The sequence below is a fragment of the Zosterops lateralis genome, assembly GCF_965231275.1.
Source record: "Zosterops lateralis genome assembly, chromosome: 20".
NCBI lineage: Eukaryota > Metazoa > Chordata > Aves > Passeriformes > Zosteropidae > Zosterops > Zosterops lateralis.
The window spans coordinates 5,440,707-5,460,463 of record NC_139780.1 but is presented as its reverse complement, the minus strand read 5'-3'; the positions used below and the strand labels follow the sequence as shown (position 1 = coordinate 5,460,463).

General features: G+C 46.1%; 1 protein-coding gene across 3 annotated transcripts; it reads right to left on the bottom strand.

Annotated features, from left to right (window-relative positions):
• Window positions 1–69: 69 nt before the first annotated feature.
• Window positions 70–18,792, bottom strand: CIZ1 (CDKN1A interacting zinc finger protein 1; the record flags this gene model as incomplete). Of its 3 annotated transcripts, none has more annotated exons than XM_083876004.1 (16): window positions 18,464–18,792; window positions 16,457–16,575; window positions 13,849–14,015; window positions 12,725–12,860; window positions 11,751–11,811; window positions 8,878–8,957; window positions 8,452–8,531; window positions 7,328–7,510; window positions 6,885–7,015; window positions 6,387–6,471; window positions 5,689–5,802; window positions 5,172–5,351; window positions 4,507–4,576; window positions 3,310–3,431; window positions 453–663; window positions 70–368 (listed from the first exon to the last, which is right to left on the bottom strand). In XM_083876004.1, exons 1-16 carry the CDS (start codon window positions 18,565–18,567, stop codon window positions 70–72), a joined length of 2,142 nt encoding a protein of 713 aa, XP_083732130.1. In that variant the 5' UTR covers window positions 18,568–18,792. The 3 variants fall into 3 exon arrangements, with proteins under 3 accessions (XP_083732130.1, XP_083732129.1, XP_083732131.1); XM_083876005.1 differs by having other exon boundaries at window positions 208–368; window positions 464–663; XM_083876003.1 differs by having other exon boundaries at window positions 70–663.
• Window positions 18,793–19,757: the final 965 nt, after the last annotated feature.

Genomic DNA, 19,757 nt, shown 5'->3' with positions numbered 1-19,757 from the left:
ATTAAAAGACTCAGAAAATAAACATTTCCAGCAAATATCATATGTAAAGGGCTCTCCTTTAAGGCCACTCTATCTGGGTTTGCGCCTGGAAGAGCGTCTGCACCCAGCAGAGGTGAGACCGGCTGTCTCACCTTTGGCGAGGGAGGAAGGCTCTGCTGCTGCCTCCTGGCCTGCATCTGCTGCCTCGTTCTGTCCTAAGCCTCCTCCACTCCCTGGATCCTGGTGGTCGTCTGTGCCTGCCCTCAGCCTGGCTGTGTTGGCTTCTTCCTCACGTCCCAGTGACTCCCCTAGGGCGTGGCTCTCCTCAGAGAATGAGCAGTCGGCACTACTGGCAGTGGACTTGTTCTCTTCCTGTAGACTTTCTTCTTCTACAACCATGATACCACACACATCGTCAGTCACACTGGCCAGGCTCTTGCCCTCTGGCTTAGAAGTGGCCAGCTCACCCTTACCCTCCAGAGACCTTGAAGTTTGTTCTTGCAGGGCTGACAGCTCTGTGCCCTCCTTATCTATCCCACCATCATCATTCATCATCTTGCTGGTATGTGCTGTTGTAGCAAGAGGCTGTTTTGGATCATCCAGCAATTGGGAGCTGGAGCCCTGGGAATGCAAAGGAGCCTCGGAGTAGGCAGCTGTGGCACGCTGCCTTGCTGCCTTGTATCTCTGCAAATACAAACAAACCAACGTGAGAGAGAAGCCCAGCTCAGCTCCTATCACTGCAGCAAAGCAACAGCTGATCCAGGAACACCTGTACAAAAACAGTGGTGAGTGGCAGGGGCACAAGTGATCTCAGCAGCTCCTGGCCTGGCTGCTGATGATCTCAACAGAGAAGGGTCAGCTCCTGTGAGGAAAAGTGATATTAAAAACTGAAGTCCCTCTTGCATTACTTAATGCTGAGCGAGTGCATGGCAGACCTGTGGCTCTTAAGACAGAAATCACGATCTGGCAACTGTTAATCTTAGTCAGACTCAGGACTCTGTAGATGCAACAGTGCAAGTGACAGCTCCTGCTTCAACTGCTGATAGGACACATACCCTGGGCATGTGAGGCTCTGCACAGCTACTGGTGTGATTTAATGTTTATCAGCCAAAGCAAGGCTTAAGATGGAGCTCAGTATTTCTTCACTCTGCTGATACAATCTGGCGGTCAGTGGAACTGTTGACAGGAAGGCTACAATATCAGTTATATCTTGTTATACAAGTCACTGAGGTTTTTCACAGAGTAAATCATCATCAATAAAATGACTCATTTGCACTTGCTATCATGATGAACCAGTAGAGGTCTGTAAAGAGATTAAAATGGCTACTACGCATGTTCTAGACTGGATTTTGGGAAAACAACTCACTGTAGCTAGTTAACACATAGCACAAACCCAGTCCTCAATGCCCAGACAGAGCAAGACCTAAAGGAACAAACTGAAGTTCACTCTTTCCCACAGCAGTTCTCTTCATAGTCAACTCCCTTTCAGCTGCCTGCTGAAGGGTTCCTTGAATGGCACTAGCATTACACCTGACAATTTAAGGGAACTATTTCGAGCACAAGGGTTTTCACCAGTCTGCAATGTGGAATCACAGCACATCTGACAGGCAGTTTTACATTGTAATTCAGTTTATCACTGCAGGCTTGTTCTTCCTCTGTCCTCAAATTGTGGGATATGAACAATATTATATCACACTGGAATTGGATCAATTGAGTCATTTTGTACCCAATCCTAAGCAGGTGCAGGCATGCAAATTGGTGTCCAGAGTGATGCTGTAAATTGTCTCAACAGCACACAATTCTCTGCTTTGAAACCCTCTGCTGAGCTACTCTGCTAATACCCCAGCAGCTGGCAGTGATTTAACTCAGACTGTGACAACCCCAAGACACCCAGGCAGCCAAGAATAGTTATCTGCCTGCAGATATGTAAGTCTGGACTCTTCTCATGAACTCCCCAGGTCATTCTGGCATGCATTTGAAGAGCATCTGATTTCAGCTCTAAATGGGCCAAAAGAGTAACATAAGGGACTGCTGCTGCAGTTTCACTCTATGCTGATCTAAAACAAGCCAGGAAAACAGCAAGGCCAGTTCCTTCATTCCTGAAATGACTAGCTGCAGGAGTGGGAGAGGATGAGCAACCATGAAGGAACAGCTGTGGTCTCCTCCCATTCCAAATCCACTGCTCTGAGTGCTGGCAGAACTCTAAAGCACTCCACCCCTTCCTGGAGGCAGTGATGGCCAACTGGGAATAGTTTCTTCTGTCTGAAGACTAAAAAAAAACCCACAAAGTTTTGGGGGTTAGGGGTGTATGTCTGTGTATGCGTTTGGGGGGTTTTTAAAGCACTATTTTAAAAAGTGGTAGGGAAGTACAGCAGTTTTTGGGAGTAGATTGTGGGTGCAGACAGAGGACAAAGTCGATGTGGGAGCCTCTCTGCCAAGAACAGGGAATAGTGCTCTCCCATACAGGAGGGCCCAGGCAGTGGTCGCGGGGTAGGGCAGAATCAGTGCAAGCCCTGGGTACCCTCCACAAACACTAATCCAGGCCCCTCACCCCCTGGCAAGTCAACAGGACAGAACAATGGAGGCAGATTCCAGGCCAGCCGAGTAGGAAAAGCTTTAGATACAAAAGCAGCAAGGGGCAATACGGCTTCTTTAGATGGAGCCAGAAAAGCAAAGGAACAGCATCAGTTTGCAGAGCTTTGTGCTAAGGAGTTTCTAGGAAAGGGTAGCAGACAGAGACAGACAGACAGACTTCCTCTTGCAGGCTGACCCTGGGGACAAATGGACTCTCACCAGCTTGTAGATTCTATCACATAAAGAGTCTGTAATGTTAAATTTTCAGATTTCTAAGATATCTGATTTTACCAGGCCTCTTCCTGGATGAATCATACCCACACTTTTGGCTAAAGGAGCTGTTCTTGCACTATCACACCTGGAGATGCGTATGCACCAGCTTTCTTTACAAGGAACAGCCTCTCTTCCTGCTCAAACCCACCTTGACCAACCTGTAATCTAACAGAGAAGAGGCCTAGACTAAATGACAGACTCCACAGGTTCAGCAAACAGCGGACACTCTGAGGAAGATTCCCAGCCAGAAACAGGCAAAAAGATGACAGCAGCAGTAGCTGGGAAGCAGGATTTTACTGGTTTTAGATCTACAAGGGCCAAGGGAGACAAAGACAGAGCACACCAGGAGAAAGCTACGGCATAATGGACACCAAGGATGATGGAAATGAGCTGGAGACAAGACAGCTAACGTGGTGGATTCACTGGAGAGACACGCACGGGGGGTAACAAATGTCAGGCCATGCAATCGCCAAAGGGTCTAACCTGAAAGTTCTCAAAATGCATCAGGGACTTGCAGTGTGCGAGCCGGGCAGCGGAGTCGCTATGGTAGAATTTGTGACACAGCCTGCAGAGGTAACCTGCGACGGGGACCAGAAAATCCAGGCCTGCGAAACGGGAGGGGAAGGGAAATCACAGATCACATTGAATGGAACTCAAATAATGAAAGCATGTTAAAAGAGAAGGGAGGGTGGGGGTAAAAAAGATGTGGAAAGCTTTGCTTCTGTTAATCAGGGATTTGCAAGATGACTTGCTGAATATCTCGTCTTACCATGGAATGGCTGTGGGTTGATATTCAGAGGGAAATCTGGCTGCCAGAGCAAAGAAACTACACAGAGCATTAAGGGGGGAAAAAGGGAGAAAAGAATACAATGGAAAACTACAGAGAACATGTGATCTAATGTAATGGGATCAAACCAAGCAGAAGACAGCAGGCGCGCAAGAGGAACACGCAGAGAACATTCACAGCATGAATCATTATTCCATCTGCCACACGATAGTGGAAGGTTACAGCGATATGGAAGATTCATGTAAACAGAGCTCTCCTTGGGCACAAAACAGCCTCGCCTCAAACATGAGTGGCCATCAGGGGTTTGAAGTCGGTCGCTTACGGGGTGGGGACCAGACACAGCCATCTGGAGGCACCAGTGCCCACCAGGCCAGCAGCACGACTGAGGAACTGCTCGGTACAGCGTGGGGGTTCTGAAGCGGAGGAAACATGCACAGTTTGGGTCTAGCAGAGAGTTTGATACTGTCAGTGATGCTCAGTATCTCTCTGCAAGCTGCATTTCTGTTGGAAAGCATTCCAGTCGATATGCTTTCCGACTTCATCTTTCCAGAGCATCCCTCATTTGCTACCTACTTTCTTCAGTACTCCTGCCTTGCTTGTTCCATGTCCTACCTTAGAAATGTATCTGGCTCTCATCCTTCTTCAAAGCAAAAGGCAGTTGACAAACATCAATCACATCCTTATGTTTTACCACACAGTAATAAAGAAACATCCTGCTCTCAGGAGAGGTTCTTCTCCAGGCAGCAGTGACCTGCACCAGTCCAATGCAGATGCTGCAGCACCATGGCCCAAGAAGTCATTGTAACAGTAGGTAGAGACCATCCTCTCCTACAGATACAGCATGTGGCCAGAGAAGGCTCTGTGGCCCTTTGTGCTTAACTCTGCTTGCTTACCATAGGCTGTGTCTGGACAATACTTCTCACTTCCTTCGTAATCCTCCAAAGACACTTCCTTCAGCCCAGTCTGGAAACCGAAAGAACATTAGTGCCTACTGTATCTATGACAATTGCCAGGCTTTTGTATTTTTCTGGTAAGCTTGCGATCAAAACAGGATTCACATACCAGAGACAGAGTTGCACAGCCTCTGGTCAGAGACAGATGCAAACCCCATTGTCAGGAGACTACTTCTTTAAACCCCCCCTTGCACTCCAAGCCTGAAGGAGCTTAGCCATGTACCTCCTTCTTGGTAACTGCTCTCTAGTGGGAATGTATTTGTCAAGATAAACTTCTACACGTGTTCTATCAGACCCAGCTACTGTTGGGCTATATTCAAAGAGACTGTGTCAATCCTGCTTTGTGCTCCTCAACAAGGTTCATGTCTGAAGACAGTAGAAGCTGTACAACACAGCAGAAACACCTTCATGTATCCCACACATAGTGCCTGATTGTCTTCTGCATCACTCTGGGCTCTGGAAGAACCCTACAGTCCCACCCTACTGCTGTGCTAGGTGGAGCAGACTCTTGAAAGTCTGAGCTCAGCCAGGAAAGACCAACTAAGTCATAAGATCTCACAGCAGATTTTCAGATAGGTCATTCCTTCTCCTTTTGCATAGCATACCTGCTTGGCAGCAGAATCCTCATTCTCCATCAGCACTGCATCACGGTCTTCCTCCTCACCGGCTCCTCCCTCCTCCTCCTCCTCTTCGTCATCATCATCTTCAAAACAGCCAACAGCATCCACAGTGATCAACTCTTCTGAATCTTCTGGGCTCCCCAACTCCTTCTCTCCTAGCCTAACCTGTAAGGTACAGAAAAGAAAGATCAGATCAACTTTGCATTCGCCGTTAAACCAAGGAAGAGCCCAGACTCAGGGCAGATTGTATGTGATGAGCAGAAGGGACTGCAAGAGGGGCAACAAGCTTACTTCTAGACACATCCAACCCCTTCTCCCTTTTTCACTCATCTTCTTTCAGCACTAACAATTGAAGTTCAGCAAAAAATGAAAATTAAAACAGGGTTGCAAGATCTGCACACCTTTCTTTCAGCCCTGCAGTAGTCAGGGAAGCAGAAAATTATGCTGCTCTACATTGTAGCTGTTTCCAGACCTGCACAGCTCTCCACCCAGGCAGTGTTACCTCTTTGGCTTTCTGTTTGTGCTCAGGGGACTTCATATGCTCCACGAACTTGCGAGGGGTTTTGAAGTGGCGGCTGCAGACAGTGCAGAAAGGACGAAGCGAGCGTTTGGCCAGCTAAAGAAAGAGGGACCAAATTCCATTAAGTCACAAGAGGCACTGCTTTGCAGGAATGCAGATGAATCCTGAAACAAAGTCAGCCCTGCATCCTGGGAAACCACAAAGAAAATAGTCTTTCTATCAGAAAGGACTCCCTAATTCTTATCCACCAAAAAGATGAAAAACATGCAGAGCAAAAATAAGTGTCTCACAATAGGTGTTCTGGCACTTCTTCCCTAAAAGTCAATTAATATGCTGGCCTGCCTGAAGTTTAGCTTAAAGAGGTTGCCCACCAATTCCTTCATTCAATCGATTAGGCAGGTATGATAAGCCGTATTTCTTAAGAAAAGTCAAGAATTACACACTAAAGGTGCCTCAGGCCATACTGACACATCATGACAACTGGCAGCTCCAACAATGCCAGAGGCAGGAGGGGGCACTGCAGTGCCCTTAGGGAGGGAGTTACTGGCAGAACTTTATGTACAACCCTCCACTTCAGTCATTTTTCCTTTGCTGCTTGGGGAGCAGGAGATGCTACACACTTCCATTTAATCCCCAGACAAAAGGTCAGTGCAAAATGAAGTCCACACTCTGGCTGTTACCTTGTGTTCCTGGGTCCTGCGATGTTTGATGAGGTCCCCTGTGAAATGCACCTGACATGTGTTACACCACCGCTGCTGGGTCTCTCTGAAGTGACAACAGATAGAGCTGTAAGTCACACCTTTTTCATTCCCCATAGAATACTGCAGTTAGCAATCAGTCCCTGGCATTGTTTTCTTCACAATTCCTATCTTTACAGACTTGGATTTATCTTGTCTCCTTCTCACCCACTTATAGGTTGCTTTAGCTTGTGCTGACAGAAATGCACCAGATAAAACAGGTCTCCTACTTAATCTACTGTATTAAAAACTACACAGGCCACAGTCAACTCTGGTATCCTTCAGCAAGACAGAAAGTTGCCTGAAGGAGATTAAGGCCCTTGAAACCAGAGGGAGTTTGTACCTTATCTAAAACTGAGAGGTACCCTGGTGCAGTGAAAAATTTTAGAACCCATGTAGGGCCACATTCAGACTGAATTTTCTATGCAGACCAACACTTACCCATCTTTTCCTGCTAGCACCTTCTGCTGTTTCACCATGGGCAGTAGTGAAACAAAACAAACATTGCTCATGTGCTGAATCTCCCCAAGTCGCTGCTGGTGCTGAATTCCAGCCATGTGGGATTGGAAATTCTGAAAGAGCAGTTAGGAGAAAAATGCTTTTAAATGTATCCAAAACATAGAAAATAACAGGTATGAGCTATGCTTTCCTTTCTTTTGACTGCTGTTTAACAATGAAATATAAAAGCTTAAGAGCATGGCTGCCTGTGGATCCACCCACATTCTCTCTCTAGCAGGTTGCTTGCCAGCTCTCAAGAGAGGTTTATTTTATCTGCATACTTGTCATTATTTCTTATGTTTCTTGTTCCTAAAGCATGAGCCCTTGCTAAGCCAGCCATCTAATTCCCATCTCTTGCCCACCCTGTCAGACCTGTGCATTTTTACCTGCTGACTGCAGCAATTGGTCTTGCAGATGTAACAGTAGAATTTAAGGACTGATTCCGGGTTGGGATCGGCTGTGCCCACATCGCAGGCCCAATGCCCTGGTTTCAGAGCTGTTGTACTGATGGCTCTGCTCTCACTGCTCTGCTGAATAGTCACTTTCAGTGAACCTCCAGAGCTCAACACCTGCAAAAAGAAGGAGTCAACATTAAGTTCAATCCCTCAATAGAAAACTCCAAAAATTACACCACCTGCTTTTTGTATGTCACCTAAGCTCTTTACCCTTTAGAAAAATGCACTTAAGCTTGAACCCACAGGATGCTGATCAGAAGGACTCTTGTACATATTCCTCCCAAAGCTGCTAAATCAGCAATCCCTGTGTCACAGCAGCAGCCCTATTAACACAGATGGTTGTTTCTGCAGCCTCTGTATGATCCAGTCTCTGGGGACTGGAGCCACAAACAATTGTTGCTAAGGGACACAGTCAACTCATGTTTCTCCACAGCAAAACTAAAGTCTACTCAGCACAACACCTGATGGAGTCAGGAACTCAGACATGGGCAGGATGATACATTTGATCACGTCAATAAATATCTCCAATTATGGAAGACTGCCAAGTCTGATTCACACCTGAGATTAAATCTTTGTCTGCTCACAGCTCTACAGAGCCTAAGGTCGTGATTTAACATCTAGCATGGGGGCCACATATTTCATGCAAAAGACTCTCAGGTTGCATCTTTTAACACCACCCGAATCTTTTTACACTTGCTCTTTAGCAATATGAAAGATGTATTTAGCTATGGCCCTCCCTACATAGAGTTTTAAGTAACTCTTTCAATTCAGCTTTCCATCTTTCCAGCTGAATACAAAAATCTTAATGAACACCCTATCCATAGGCAGCAGTAGGTAAGGAACAGGCCAGCAGAGGTACAAAAGCAGCAAGTCAGAGCAGACTGCGCACTAATTGCAGACATATTATGCCTTATTGCCAGGGACAACAGCTTACAGCAGGAGACAGAGCTCCAGACGTGGGTGCCAGCTGGTTCCCAGTGGCAACAGGCTTCTCCAGGATGGAGGGGGAGGTTGTATGTTCTGCACCACCCCTGCATGGAGCGGTGTCTGCTCACCTCAGGAGCCTTCGGTTCCTCAGAGAATTTCCTCTCTCTGGAGAGATCTTCAGCTGTGTACTCCTTGGCATTGTCTGTACCTAAGAAGGGAGAGTCCTTTTAGCAGCCTTAAATCAAAACAGCAATGACAGGAAATACAAAGCAGCAGGTGAGTGAAGTCAGGGAGCTTTCCTCACAGCACTGTTGGCCATAAGCCAGTTCACAAACCTTTCTCCTTATCCTTAATAAAGATGGAAACATCCAATCATTTGCTTCTGCCAGGTAACAGATTAGGGGACAAAGTTTGGATTTGGTTCCTAAATTTTATCCTCCTTTCCCCATCCTATACAACTGGGGGAAAACATTTCTGTAGACCCATGGGACCTACAGGTGCATTTCCAGCAAGGAGTGCCCTAGAAGTTCAAATCACAGGGTTCAGCAACTCACCATCAGCTTGGACATGGGTGCACGAGACTCCTGCTTTCTTGCTGTCTGTGGCATCCTCTAATGCAGACTCTCCAGTCACACTTCAAGGATATCAAGAAAAGTACTTTAATTGCCATGTTACAGACAAGAGTTTCAAAAGACACACAAAGGCACAGGCTGGGGTCTAACCTACTACACTCTCCACTAAACTCCCAAATCAATAAGCTACTGGAAGTGGTATTTCAGGCAAGAATTTGGCAGAAATAAATAAAAATAATGTAGAGTGGGTGTTCTAGAATGGATTCAGAAGCCAAATAATCTGGACAACAAGCTAACCAACTGATTGTTTGGTCAGCTGTCCTCTCCTGCAAGAAGCCTGAAGGGAGTTAAGTTCATACAAGAAATATTCTTAATAAGAGTTCTGAGAGTCTCTCCTGTAGCGACTGGTGACCTGTAGGGAAATTGCATCACCTGTACAGTGCTCCTGGCTGCTCTGTGCATGAGAGAAGAGACCTGTCAGAACTGAAAGAGTTCTCCATGGTGCCTCTACAGGGATTTCACCATATCTGCCTCTTCTATTAATACCAGTTGTGTTTCATTTCAGAGTTCCTACAGCTCTGCTTGTGGGGGAAGTGAAACCCTACAAGATGCAAATCAGAAGTGCCTTGCTTTGTTTTATTTGGTACTGGTGATCTGCTAAGGAAAAAAATGCTCCTGAGGGGACTATTGAGAATAAATGTCTGACTTCCAGAGGGCACAGAGTGTTCTCTGCAGTCTCTTTCTCCATCCCCTATTTCTCTGTCAGGACTAACTTTCCACCATGACTTGACTGTCTGCTCTGAGGGTGGCTCAAATTCCCACCTGCTGGTGTCCTTCTGCCAAGAGGGAGCAGCACCTTCTGCACAGGCAGGACAGCTGATAGCACAGGTACCGCATCCCGCTATCCGAACACATGCACACCGCATAATTTATCAGATTGATAAGTGATAATGGAACTGGGTTACACGGCTATAAATATGCAGCAGGGTTTGGGCACTGCAAACACAAATTAAACAAGAGTGACTGGCATCAACATTATTTGTCAGGTGCTGCCAGCAGGCTCAATGCTAACGGTACCACACACAGATGGTGCCAGCACTCAGGGTGAGAGTTTGCAGCCTGAACTGCAAACCTAAGGAGCAATCTAAGGGAGCAAAAGCTACCACGAGCATGATTTAAAGAGGAAATGGTATTCTATGGATACTTGTCATGCCATGTTAGAAGTGGGTGTTCAAGGAGGATTTGAAGATGATGAGTGCTTTCTGCACTGGAATGAGGATGTTGTTCCAGGTGTACAGATGGTACATAGGAGCAAAGGCAGAAGTGGGAAAAACCTGAAATGAAGAAGGAGGCTGGTATTCCTGGCTAAAGGGAAATGGAACAATGAAGCATGAAATACAAGTTTATGACATAGATGGGGGAAATGCCCTTGTCATCTGTGAAGGGCAGTATGAGAACAGTAAACTATTTTTCTCACAGATCCATCATCTGTTCATTGGAAGATACTAGAAACACTTAGAAAAAAAAAAAGCTAAGGAATAATCTATTCTAGGTAAATACCAGCCATAATATATGCATCAAATCTGGCAGTCCCTAACTGCAGCTTAGGAAAGAATTTTCCTAATAGCTGGCTTGCTGCAGCGAGAGCTGTCATTCCTCAGACTTGATTCTTGTTTTCAGTGCATGTAACAGGACTTTGATTAATACCCTGCTAAATATTAATGTAATTAAAATTAAATTAGCTTTGGCAAACAGATTAACAAAGCATACACTCAAATGTATTCGACCTAGCTTTAATTGAATTTATTCACTTCCTTGCTAATCAGAGTCCATAACTCACAATGGTCCCTGAGCACACAATATTTATCATCCTTTAATGTTTTACTTTGATGTTCAGATATTACCTTGATCATGTAATCCTGGAATATTCCCCCTAAAGCTATCCATTAATCTGTAATCTACAGATGGGAAACAGCGAGGTGAAGAAACTTATCCAAGAGCAGGCGGCGAATGCCTAACCGGGAAGGTAAGAGGACCCAGGAGTCCTGACTCATCCTCGTTAACATATGCTGGAGAATTCTCAAGTCAGTGCCTACAGAAATCTGTATGCACTCCCTCCTCTTCTCCCTCTACACCAGCCAAGGGTGACAGTTCTGGGAGAGGAGCAGCCCGGTGCAGATGGCACCGGGAACTCCGCAAGGTGCCTTCCCACTAGATGGCAATGCAGCCCTGCCTGTCCCTGCCGCACCCTCTGGAGGCCGGGAGAGCCGGGATGGGCCTGCCAAGGCCAGCCTGCCGTGCATCCCCGGGGGATAATAGGATTGCCTTTGTCTATTTTTACCCAACAGACAGAGATACTGGCAAGGCAACCTTTGCAGAAGGGATACAGAACTCAACGCTCATGGATACTAGGGACCATGGATTCCCTTTCCTTTATCCTTTCTCAAACTACCCTCTCATACGTCTGCTGTAACCTAACATATTCCAAGGCTTTCCCTTTCTGTTCATATCACATTTTTGACATTTAGGGAACGAACTTGGAGAAATACACCAAAATAGAAAAAAACCTCTGTGCTTCTTACAAGACACGATAAAACTCAGCTTTGTTGCACATTTAAATGAGCTGCATCTCTCATTTTTCATTCTCATAATTGGATCACCCCTTGCAGAGACCGCACAACACCCAGTATCTCATCAAGCACCACGAGATTTTCTGAACTGTGCACAAGCATCTGAAACACCTCTTACATGCTAGACATCAGGCCAGTAAAGTATACAGCCCTAATTATCAGAAAATAAAATTAGACAATAATTCTAAACTCAGTAACTATCTCAATACCCCATTCAATAAATACCTCTTCAGTCTTTTTGCTGCAGGCTCAGTGTTCAACACAGACTCAGTTGGAGTTCTTGGTTCTGCAGGAACACAGAAGGAGATTTCCTTAGCAAAACAGACCATGCCACGTTGAGCACGCTCCATATCTGAATGGCAAATGCCAATGAGGCTCTGTTAGAGCAAATAGTACTAAATACTTGCTTATTCTGAAATTATGAGCTGCTCTGACAAGGTTATATAATGACCTCAAATATCTGAGTTTTATTGCAATGTCACTGTATGAGGTGTTGGTCAAAAAAAAGAAATCTATGTTCATATCTGCTAAGTGGGTCTTAGTCCTGTAGCTCAGTGACAACAGCCATGGTCATGGTAACATTAATATAAGCCAAGGTGGCACATCTACCTGACAGCAACCAGTTAATAAGACAGCTTTCACTGCTTCATGTTCCCTGGTCACAACCTCATCAAAGCCTGCAGTTTTAAATCGTGCACTCTTCAGTCAGAGATGACATTCCCACATCTCTGTTGTATCTGACATTAAGATACTCAGTGCCAGCAGTTTCTGTTTTGACAACTGGCACCAGGACTTTCAACTCATCTTTTCCTTAGCATGCTGATTGTAACTAGTTCTGCTTGATGTGTTTGGCTGAATGAGATGTTGACTTCAGCAGGGGTAAGGCAATGTGGAAGCTTTAATTTCAGACCAGTTTTCTTTTTTCCCGGCATCTTAAACAGAGCTCAGTGTCAAAAGGACTTCTGAGAGGCTTCCATGCAAGAGAAATGGAGTAGAATCATTAAAAAAATGAAAAATATTCAGGTAAAAGTGGTACATGAAGCACGTAGCAGAGGGCTATCACAAGCAGTTTAAATATTTACAATTAGAGAGAAACATAGCTGATTAAGCCTAAAATCATCTCCAGTTTTTGCTGCAGGACTAGTCAAGAGAAATTTATAATATTTGCAAGCAGCTGTTTCACTATGGCTCCCCCTTACCTGTGGATGGTGAAGAATTGTTCTGCTCTGACCCTGCTTGCATTCCCTCTGGAATTTCCATTTTCTCATCACCCTGTGTCTGAGATGAAGAACCAGGATCTAGTTCCCGCTTCCTGTCAGGAACCCTCTGGAAGTCCTGCAATGGGCAGAGAGAGTCACTGCCAGCTCTTAGTCCTTAACACACACTGCTCAAAGCACCAGAGTTTTACTGTGGGGCAGGAACAGGAATTCCAGCACGTGATAATGGAAAGGAATAGATGGTTTACAGTAGACTGCCCTGCCTAAGGCAAGTTTACATGGTCAAAGAGAGCAAGGCATTTCAGTTCCTCAGGCAGCCAGGACATGTCCCCAGTGCTTTAAGCAGCAGCTGTAGGAAATCCAGCTGCTTGCAGAGGGTAGGGTCATGATAGAGGAATTCTGGAAAGAGGTACATGGGCAGGGAAAAGGATAGTCCAAAATAATCCCTCTTCTTTTTACTCTAGAGGACAGCCCAAGAGAGCAAGTTTACCTTATCCACTACACCTTTTTGACAGAATGGGATGAAATATGCCAAAGCTAATCTAAGAGGAGGCAACTAGCAGTCAATCCAATAAACATTTCCAGGATACAAAAGAGGTCTGAATGATGGAAAGTGAGAAAGGTTTCTACAAAACAAGAATTATAGATTTTTCAAAATCCACAAGGACAAATATGAATTTGATCTTAAAAACTGGGAGAACAGCCCAAAGAGGCCGAGTGTCCACAGCAGGAGCAAGTTGTCTGGGAATAACAAACTGCTTTGGAACACCAAAGCACTTAGCCAGGATTTCTTCTGCTGTAATTACTTTTAAGCTGATACTTCTAAAGGCTCCTTTCATATCCTAGGTTTAAACAGTTCTATCGTGGGGAATTCTCTCTCTTGGGCAAGTAGTGGCAAGAAACTTTTGCATCATAAATGTAAATAAATGCAAAAGCCTTTGGGATGGAATGAATTCTGCATTTCTGTGTCAGCAGCATAGCACAAAACATTATTTTCTTTGTAAGGCTCTCTCCCTTCTCCTTTGTACTCCACCTACTATACAGTCAGCAGCTGCAAGTGTGAAAGGAGCACAAAGCTCCCCCGCAGTTGGAAACCACAATCCCACCTTGCGGAAGGTCCGGTTCTGCCGCTGGAATGGGAGGCTGGGGAAGCCCAGCCGAGTTGGCTTTAAGGAGACCCCAACAGGTGGTGGCCCCAGGAGGGAATGTCTTGTAGCCTGAGGGAAGAACTGCTGCAGTGCTGGCGCTGTCATGTTAAATCCACGCAGGTTTCCTATAGATGCAAACACAGCATTTCACCACCCTGTGCTGTGCAAAGGAGAAAGAAAATCTTCCACCTGAACAAACAGCAGGTAGAGGGGAAGGGCTCCTCTACACATGACCCTGTCCTTTACTGGGCACTGTATAGGTGCACTGCGCTCTACCCTCTTCAGCACACAGAATGATTTGATGTGATAGCAAACATTACTATGGATCAGGCTATTTAATTATAATTGTCACTCCAGGCAAAGATCATTAGAGCAATTATTTGATCTGAGCACATTAGCACTCGTGTTTGCGACAAACAAGGTCTCATTTTATGAAAACTCTCTGTTAAAAAAAAAGGTAAATTCACCCCACATTTGTGCAGCTTACTGCCCAAACCATAGCATGGAGCCCTTTAACACAAGCCAGTAACAGCATTTTATTTAAAACACCATCAAAGTTTTTTAAAAAATCCCACCGTCCTCTCTGCCACCTGGTTGTCATGCAAGCTCAACATGTCAACCTCAACACTGACACTTGAGACTCTGCCATTTCCAATTATAATGCTCTGCTTTCTGAACAATTCAGCATCCACAGACTATTAATCAAGTCTCAAAAATTTCTTCTGAAGACAGTCCTTGTCACCCCATTTCAGGGGGGAGGGAATGGAGGGGCCCAGATGCCTCAGCTATACCCTCAGAAAACATCCATCATTCAGGGAACCTGGACTTAAATTGCCATTTTTTCTCTCTCACTTGAATTAGTGCATACTCCAGCCTTTCAGCAGCTGTCAAAACAGGGCAGCAAAGTTTGGAAACAGGCATCCAACATCTGAAAAACCAAGCTACAGTGTTAAAAGCCTGCAACACAATAGGAAATACTCCCTATGATTGTCTTCAAAAGCAATCTAATCTATTATTACTTCCCATATATAATCCCTCACTGTAAAAGGGCATAGCTATATTAAAAAAAAAATCTAAGACAAGAAATCATCTTCTTCTCTTGGTTTGATACCTTTAAAGCACCACACATCTGTTTCAATTTGAAGTATTTATCTTTTCCTATTCCCACTGCTGAAGCCACACACGGCCAATGAATTATTTATGCTGATGCTTCCCAGGGACAGAAATCAGATATTCGTACATGTAACCCAAACCTGAATGACCAAAAAAATTCATAGTACTAAACAGGGCCACACTGAACATTGGCAACCATATTCCATGTTACCTGTGGCTACCTGAGGTAGGTTATTGAGAGAAGTCACAACTCCATGGAGAGGTGAAGAGGAGCAACACTAAGACAAAGTGCATGTAAAAGTGCTCATTAACATATCTTATCCTGGTCTATCTGATTAGCCCCAGGTCCTTAGCACACTATTTAAATACAACTTCTCAATAAAAGATTCAGGGAAAAAACGTCAGCTGACTGCAAATGTATCTAGAAGGAGCATGACTGACTGAAGGCTAGTGTCACAATTTTTCCTGACAATAATATATGTACACTCATCTTCAGAGCATGGCTTGTCCTTTTTCACTGTCACTTTCCCTTCAACCTGAGAGAGATCTGTGGAGAGCCACTGGAGTCACTAGAGAGCCCTCTCATTAAATGGGCAAGAGAGAACAAAAGGAGAGTTAACGACATGCAGAATAAATCTTTTGTCTTCACATCTGGGCATGATTCACAGGCAAGGTAGAAATTGCAGGCATTAATGTAGACTAGGCACTTGAAAACTATCCCAGGTACTGATTTTCTGAGTTGAAAAGAACTGTCAGGTTAAGACATAAGCAAAAAATAAAAACATACCTTTTTTCCTATTACCTTTACATTAGTAATGCTATTATTAAGGCAGCTTCATAAATTTGTTTTGAAAACACAAAAATAAAAGGAAAATCCTTTGGAAACACAGTAATGGAAAGACAGAGATATTACCCACCATAGAAATTACAGCCATTTCAGGGAATCAAAATTTCACAATACAATTGACACCCAAACCATCTTCTACCTTAATACACTGTATTTGTTTGTACTAAGTTTGGACAAAAGAATCTACTGCAAACAAGGTTAGTGTGTATGTAACAGATAATCAAATAAATGGCCTTAACCTTGTAACCAAGAAAGACAAATAAATAATCACAATCTCTGTATTTTATCTAAATATATTGATGGAAAAAGTACTTGCTCCATCAAGCCTAAATGGGAAGGCATGTATTTAGTATCTAACCTGACACCTCCTAGTGCTATTCCCAGTTGTGAACAGTTGGGCACACGTGATTTTCAACAACTGAAGAACCTCTGTTCTGAGGACTATGGACTAATTTAAAGAGAGGGGAAAAAAAATATTAGACAACAAACGGAACTGCCAAGTACAAGAACTGCACTGGTTCAGCAGGAAATAGCCATGGTATGGTTTCAGTCCAAGAGGATGATTAAATAACTCCAGTAAGTAAGCGTTTCCCATAACGACAGTACCTTGCATCTGCTGCATGAGTAAGGCCCGCTGAAGCATAGGATTGGCATTGAGCAGCGACGGCTGATTTGTTGCCCGTAAGCTCAGCATCTGTTGCTGCTGCGGCGGCGGCGGCAAACCCCTGGAAAAAAGGCATCTATCATGAGAACCCAATAAAAACTGTACCTTTCCATTCCAGGCACCTAGCAAGCATAAAAGGGGGGAGCAAACGGCTGAAATGCTGATATACGTGCATGAAAAGACACCATGCGCTGGTACTGTATCCTCTTTCCCCCACTCTTCTGGAATTTCCAAAGCTGACAGATTGTCTATCAAACAATTTGAGGTCAGAGACAACTCCTTAGCACCAATCCCACATAGAGCCTCCCAAGCAGCATAAAAAAAGCCCAGGAGCTGACTGCGGTTCTACAGAATTATGCAGCACCCGTCAGGAGAAATGAGTGATCTAGATCAGCAGCTACATTTAACACGACAACAAAAAAGTTCTAAAAAACAGGGAGTTTTCGCAGTAGCTTAGAGCTCATTTTCCCAAAATCAACACCTCCCACACAGAGCCAGACAGGTCAGAACTGTCAATGGTGCCCCCTAACTGCAAGAACCAGATGGGAAAATAAACCACGGCCTTCATATTTAAAACACGAGGAGGAAGAAGCAGCAGAGAAGAACTCTCCAGTTCTAAGGAGGGTGGAGCAGACGTGAGAGAAAAGTCTAAGGAAACTGGCAGGCACTTCTTCAGGCGATTGCAAGGTCAGGCCCACCTCTATGCACGCTGCTGACACAGCTAAATCTGTCAGAGCTGAAGAGAGGTACAAACACAGATCGAAATATCCACCCTGACAAAAAAACCCAACCCCTTTAACAGAATTCACAGTAGCTCATCTTCACATTTGCTGCTCTAGATTGTTCCAGTCTCTGAGCCGAGATATTTATACCACAAAAATCATACTTTTAAGGGTGTAAGATGCGGCCGTGCTATCTAGCAGTCAGCCCTTTACTGGCATTTTAAGTGCAGCTTTTTTTATAGTATAAAACATATAAAAATGGTAAAAAGATTTGCAGGTTCATATTTCTAGTAAAACAGAAAATTTCCCACGCTTACCTCAGAGACAAATGCCTTATAAGGATAAAGCAATACAATAATTCCTTAAATAACGAATTAACTTTCTTTCTAAATTCACATCCCATTGCTTTTAATTTGCAACGAATAAGGCTTTAAAGATAACAGTAACTGCAAATAAATGCATCATTTCGGAGAATTTGTGTCGGTTCTACAAATCTCAGCTCATCGGGGACAACTGATCATATCCAAGTTGTTTTACATCTTGCATTTTTTTTAGTAAAGCCGTGGTTATTTTCGGGCATATGTCCTTTCTCCTTTCACAAACAAAACATGATTTTCTCCATCCCCTCCCTGCCCCACCGTGCTCAGCCACAGCCTAAGCCGGCGGTGCCACTGCAGAAATAAGTTAAATCATCGCACCCAGAGCGGGAGACCCAGGCAGAGAAAGCAAATAAATAGACAGCTAAGTTCAACAATAAAACAATAAAGTGCTCGTGTCTGCTGAGGGTGGCTCTGCCGTGTTTCTGCAGGAGAAGGCGTTTTCCCTGAGCCCCGGCTGCCCTGCCCGCCCTGGTGGGCTCGGAGCATCCACCCACCCACCGCTCCTCCAGGGGCTGCCCGGGTCATCCGGGGGCTCCCGGGGTCTGGCAGCCCGGACGGCGGACAGAGATCCCCAGAGCGCTGCGGGGACACGGCAAGACCCCACAGGGGCCGCCGCCCTCCCTCCCTCCCTCCCACAGCCCCAGGCCCCTCGGTGCCTCCAGGCTCTGCCCCGATCGCGGCCCGCGCCCCCCAAGCCTCGCTCGCGTCCCTTTGTCGCCTTCCCCCCAGGGGAGGGCAGCCCCGCTCCAGCCCCGCCGCGGCGAGGAGGGACGGAGCGCAGGGAGGCGGAGGAGAGCGGTCCCCCGGGACAGGCCCCGGATCCCCGGCCTCGCGTAGCGGCGCTTACCGGCCTCCCTGCTGCGCCGGAGGGTGGTGATGGTGCTGCTGCTGCTGCTGGAGGAGGTGCTGGAGCTGCAGCAGCTGCTGCTGGAACTGCTGCTGGTTGAACATGTCTGGGAAGCCCCGAGCGAGGCGAGCCTGAGACAAAATACGGGAGGACGAGGGAGGCACCGGCTGCGGGGCTGGCGCGTATCAGCCCAGCAGCCATTGAGCAGAGGAGCCGCCGCCGCTGCCGCCCATTCATTCACTGAGCCGATCCCCCCCTGCTGCCTCCTCCTTCCCCCCGGGGTCATCGCAAGCGGCAGCCTGTGGAAGAGGTTTCCAAACCCCACCTCCCAAAACCCGCTCCCACCCTCCCCTGCCCGCGGCGCCCGCCGCCCGTCCCGCTCCCCGCGGCGGGGCCGCGCCGGGACCCGCAGCCGCTTCCCGTCCCTTCGCCTCCTCGCCCCGCCGACACTCACGGCGCAGCCCGCGGCGATCACCGCTCCCCGCCCGCCGCCTCCATCTTCCCGCCGGGGACAACAAGCACCTGCCCGGCCCCGCTCCCCGGCCCAGCCCAGGCGGGAGGCAGCTCCTTGGGCAGGGCTGCGGGACACGGCCGCCCCGGCGGGGCTGGGGATCACCCCCGGAGCCTCCTCTCAGGTCGCCCCAACCCGCAGCACCTCCATCCCTCATTCCCCGAGCAGAGGCGGCATTGAGGTCCCCTGTCCCTCGAGAGGGCTGGGAGGGAATGGACACCATCTGCCCAGGGCTGGGCAGGGAATGGAATAAACTGCTGCACAGGAGGAGCAGATGGCATCCAACAGCGTGGGCTTTCTGCTCTTTTTTATTTATTTTTTTTTTAATTTATTTTTTAATTTTTTTTTTTTAAATAGTCTAGGGGAATCTTTGGTAACCATCTCACCGAGAAGATGGAAAAAACCCCAAAGCAGCCACTGGCCATTTGCTGTGGTCACATCTTGGCAAGCCTGTCATGAGAACCTGGAAGAAAACAAACAGGGACTTTTGCAATATTGATCTATGCTGTAGACTGAGATGACTTCTCTAGCAGGTCCGTCCCCCCACCTTTTTTTTTTTTTTTTTTTTTTTTTTTTTGGATGGGGGGGTTGGCAGGGGGTGGGTTTGCAGCAAAATCTTTCCTGCAGGGCCTGTTTTCCATAGCAAAATTATTTTAAGAGCTTTCAGTACACACAGGCTCTCTATGAAAATATACTGTGACTATCATTTCTTCTTATGCTAAACCTCACAAGGAGAAGTATGCATTTCTGCTCCTTGCTACCCCAGAGAATCCATCCTGAAAT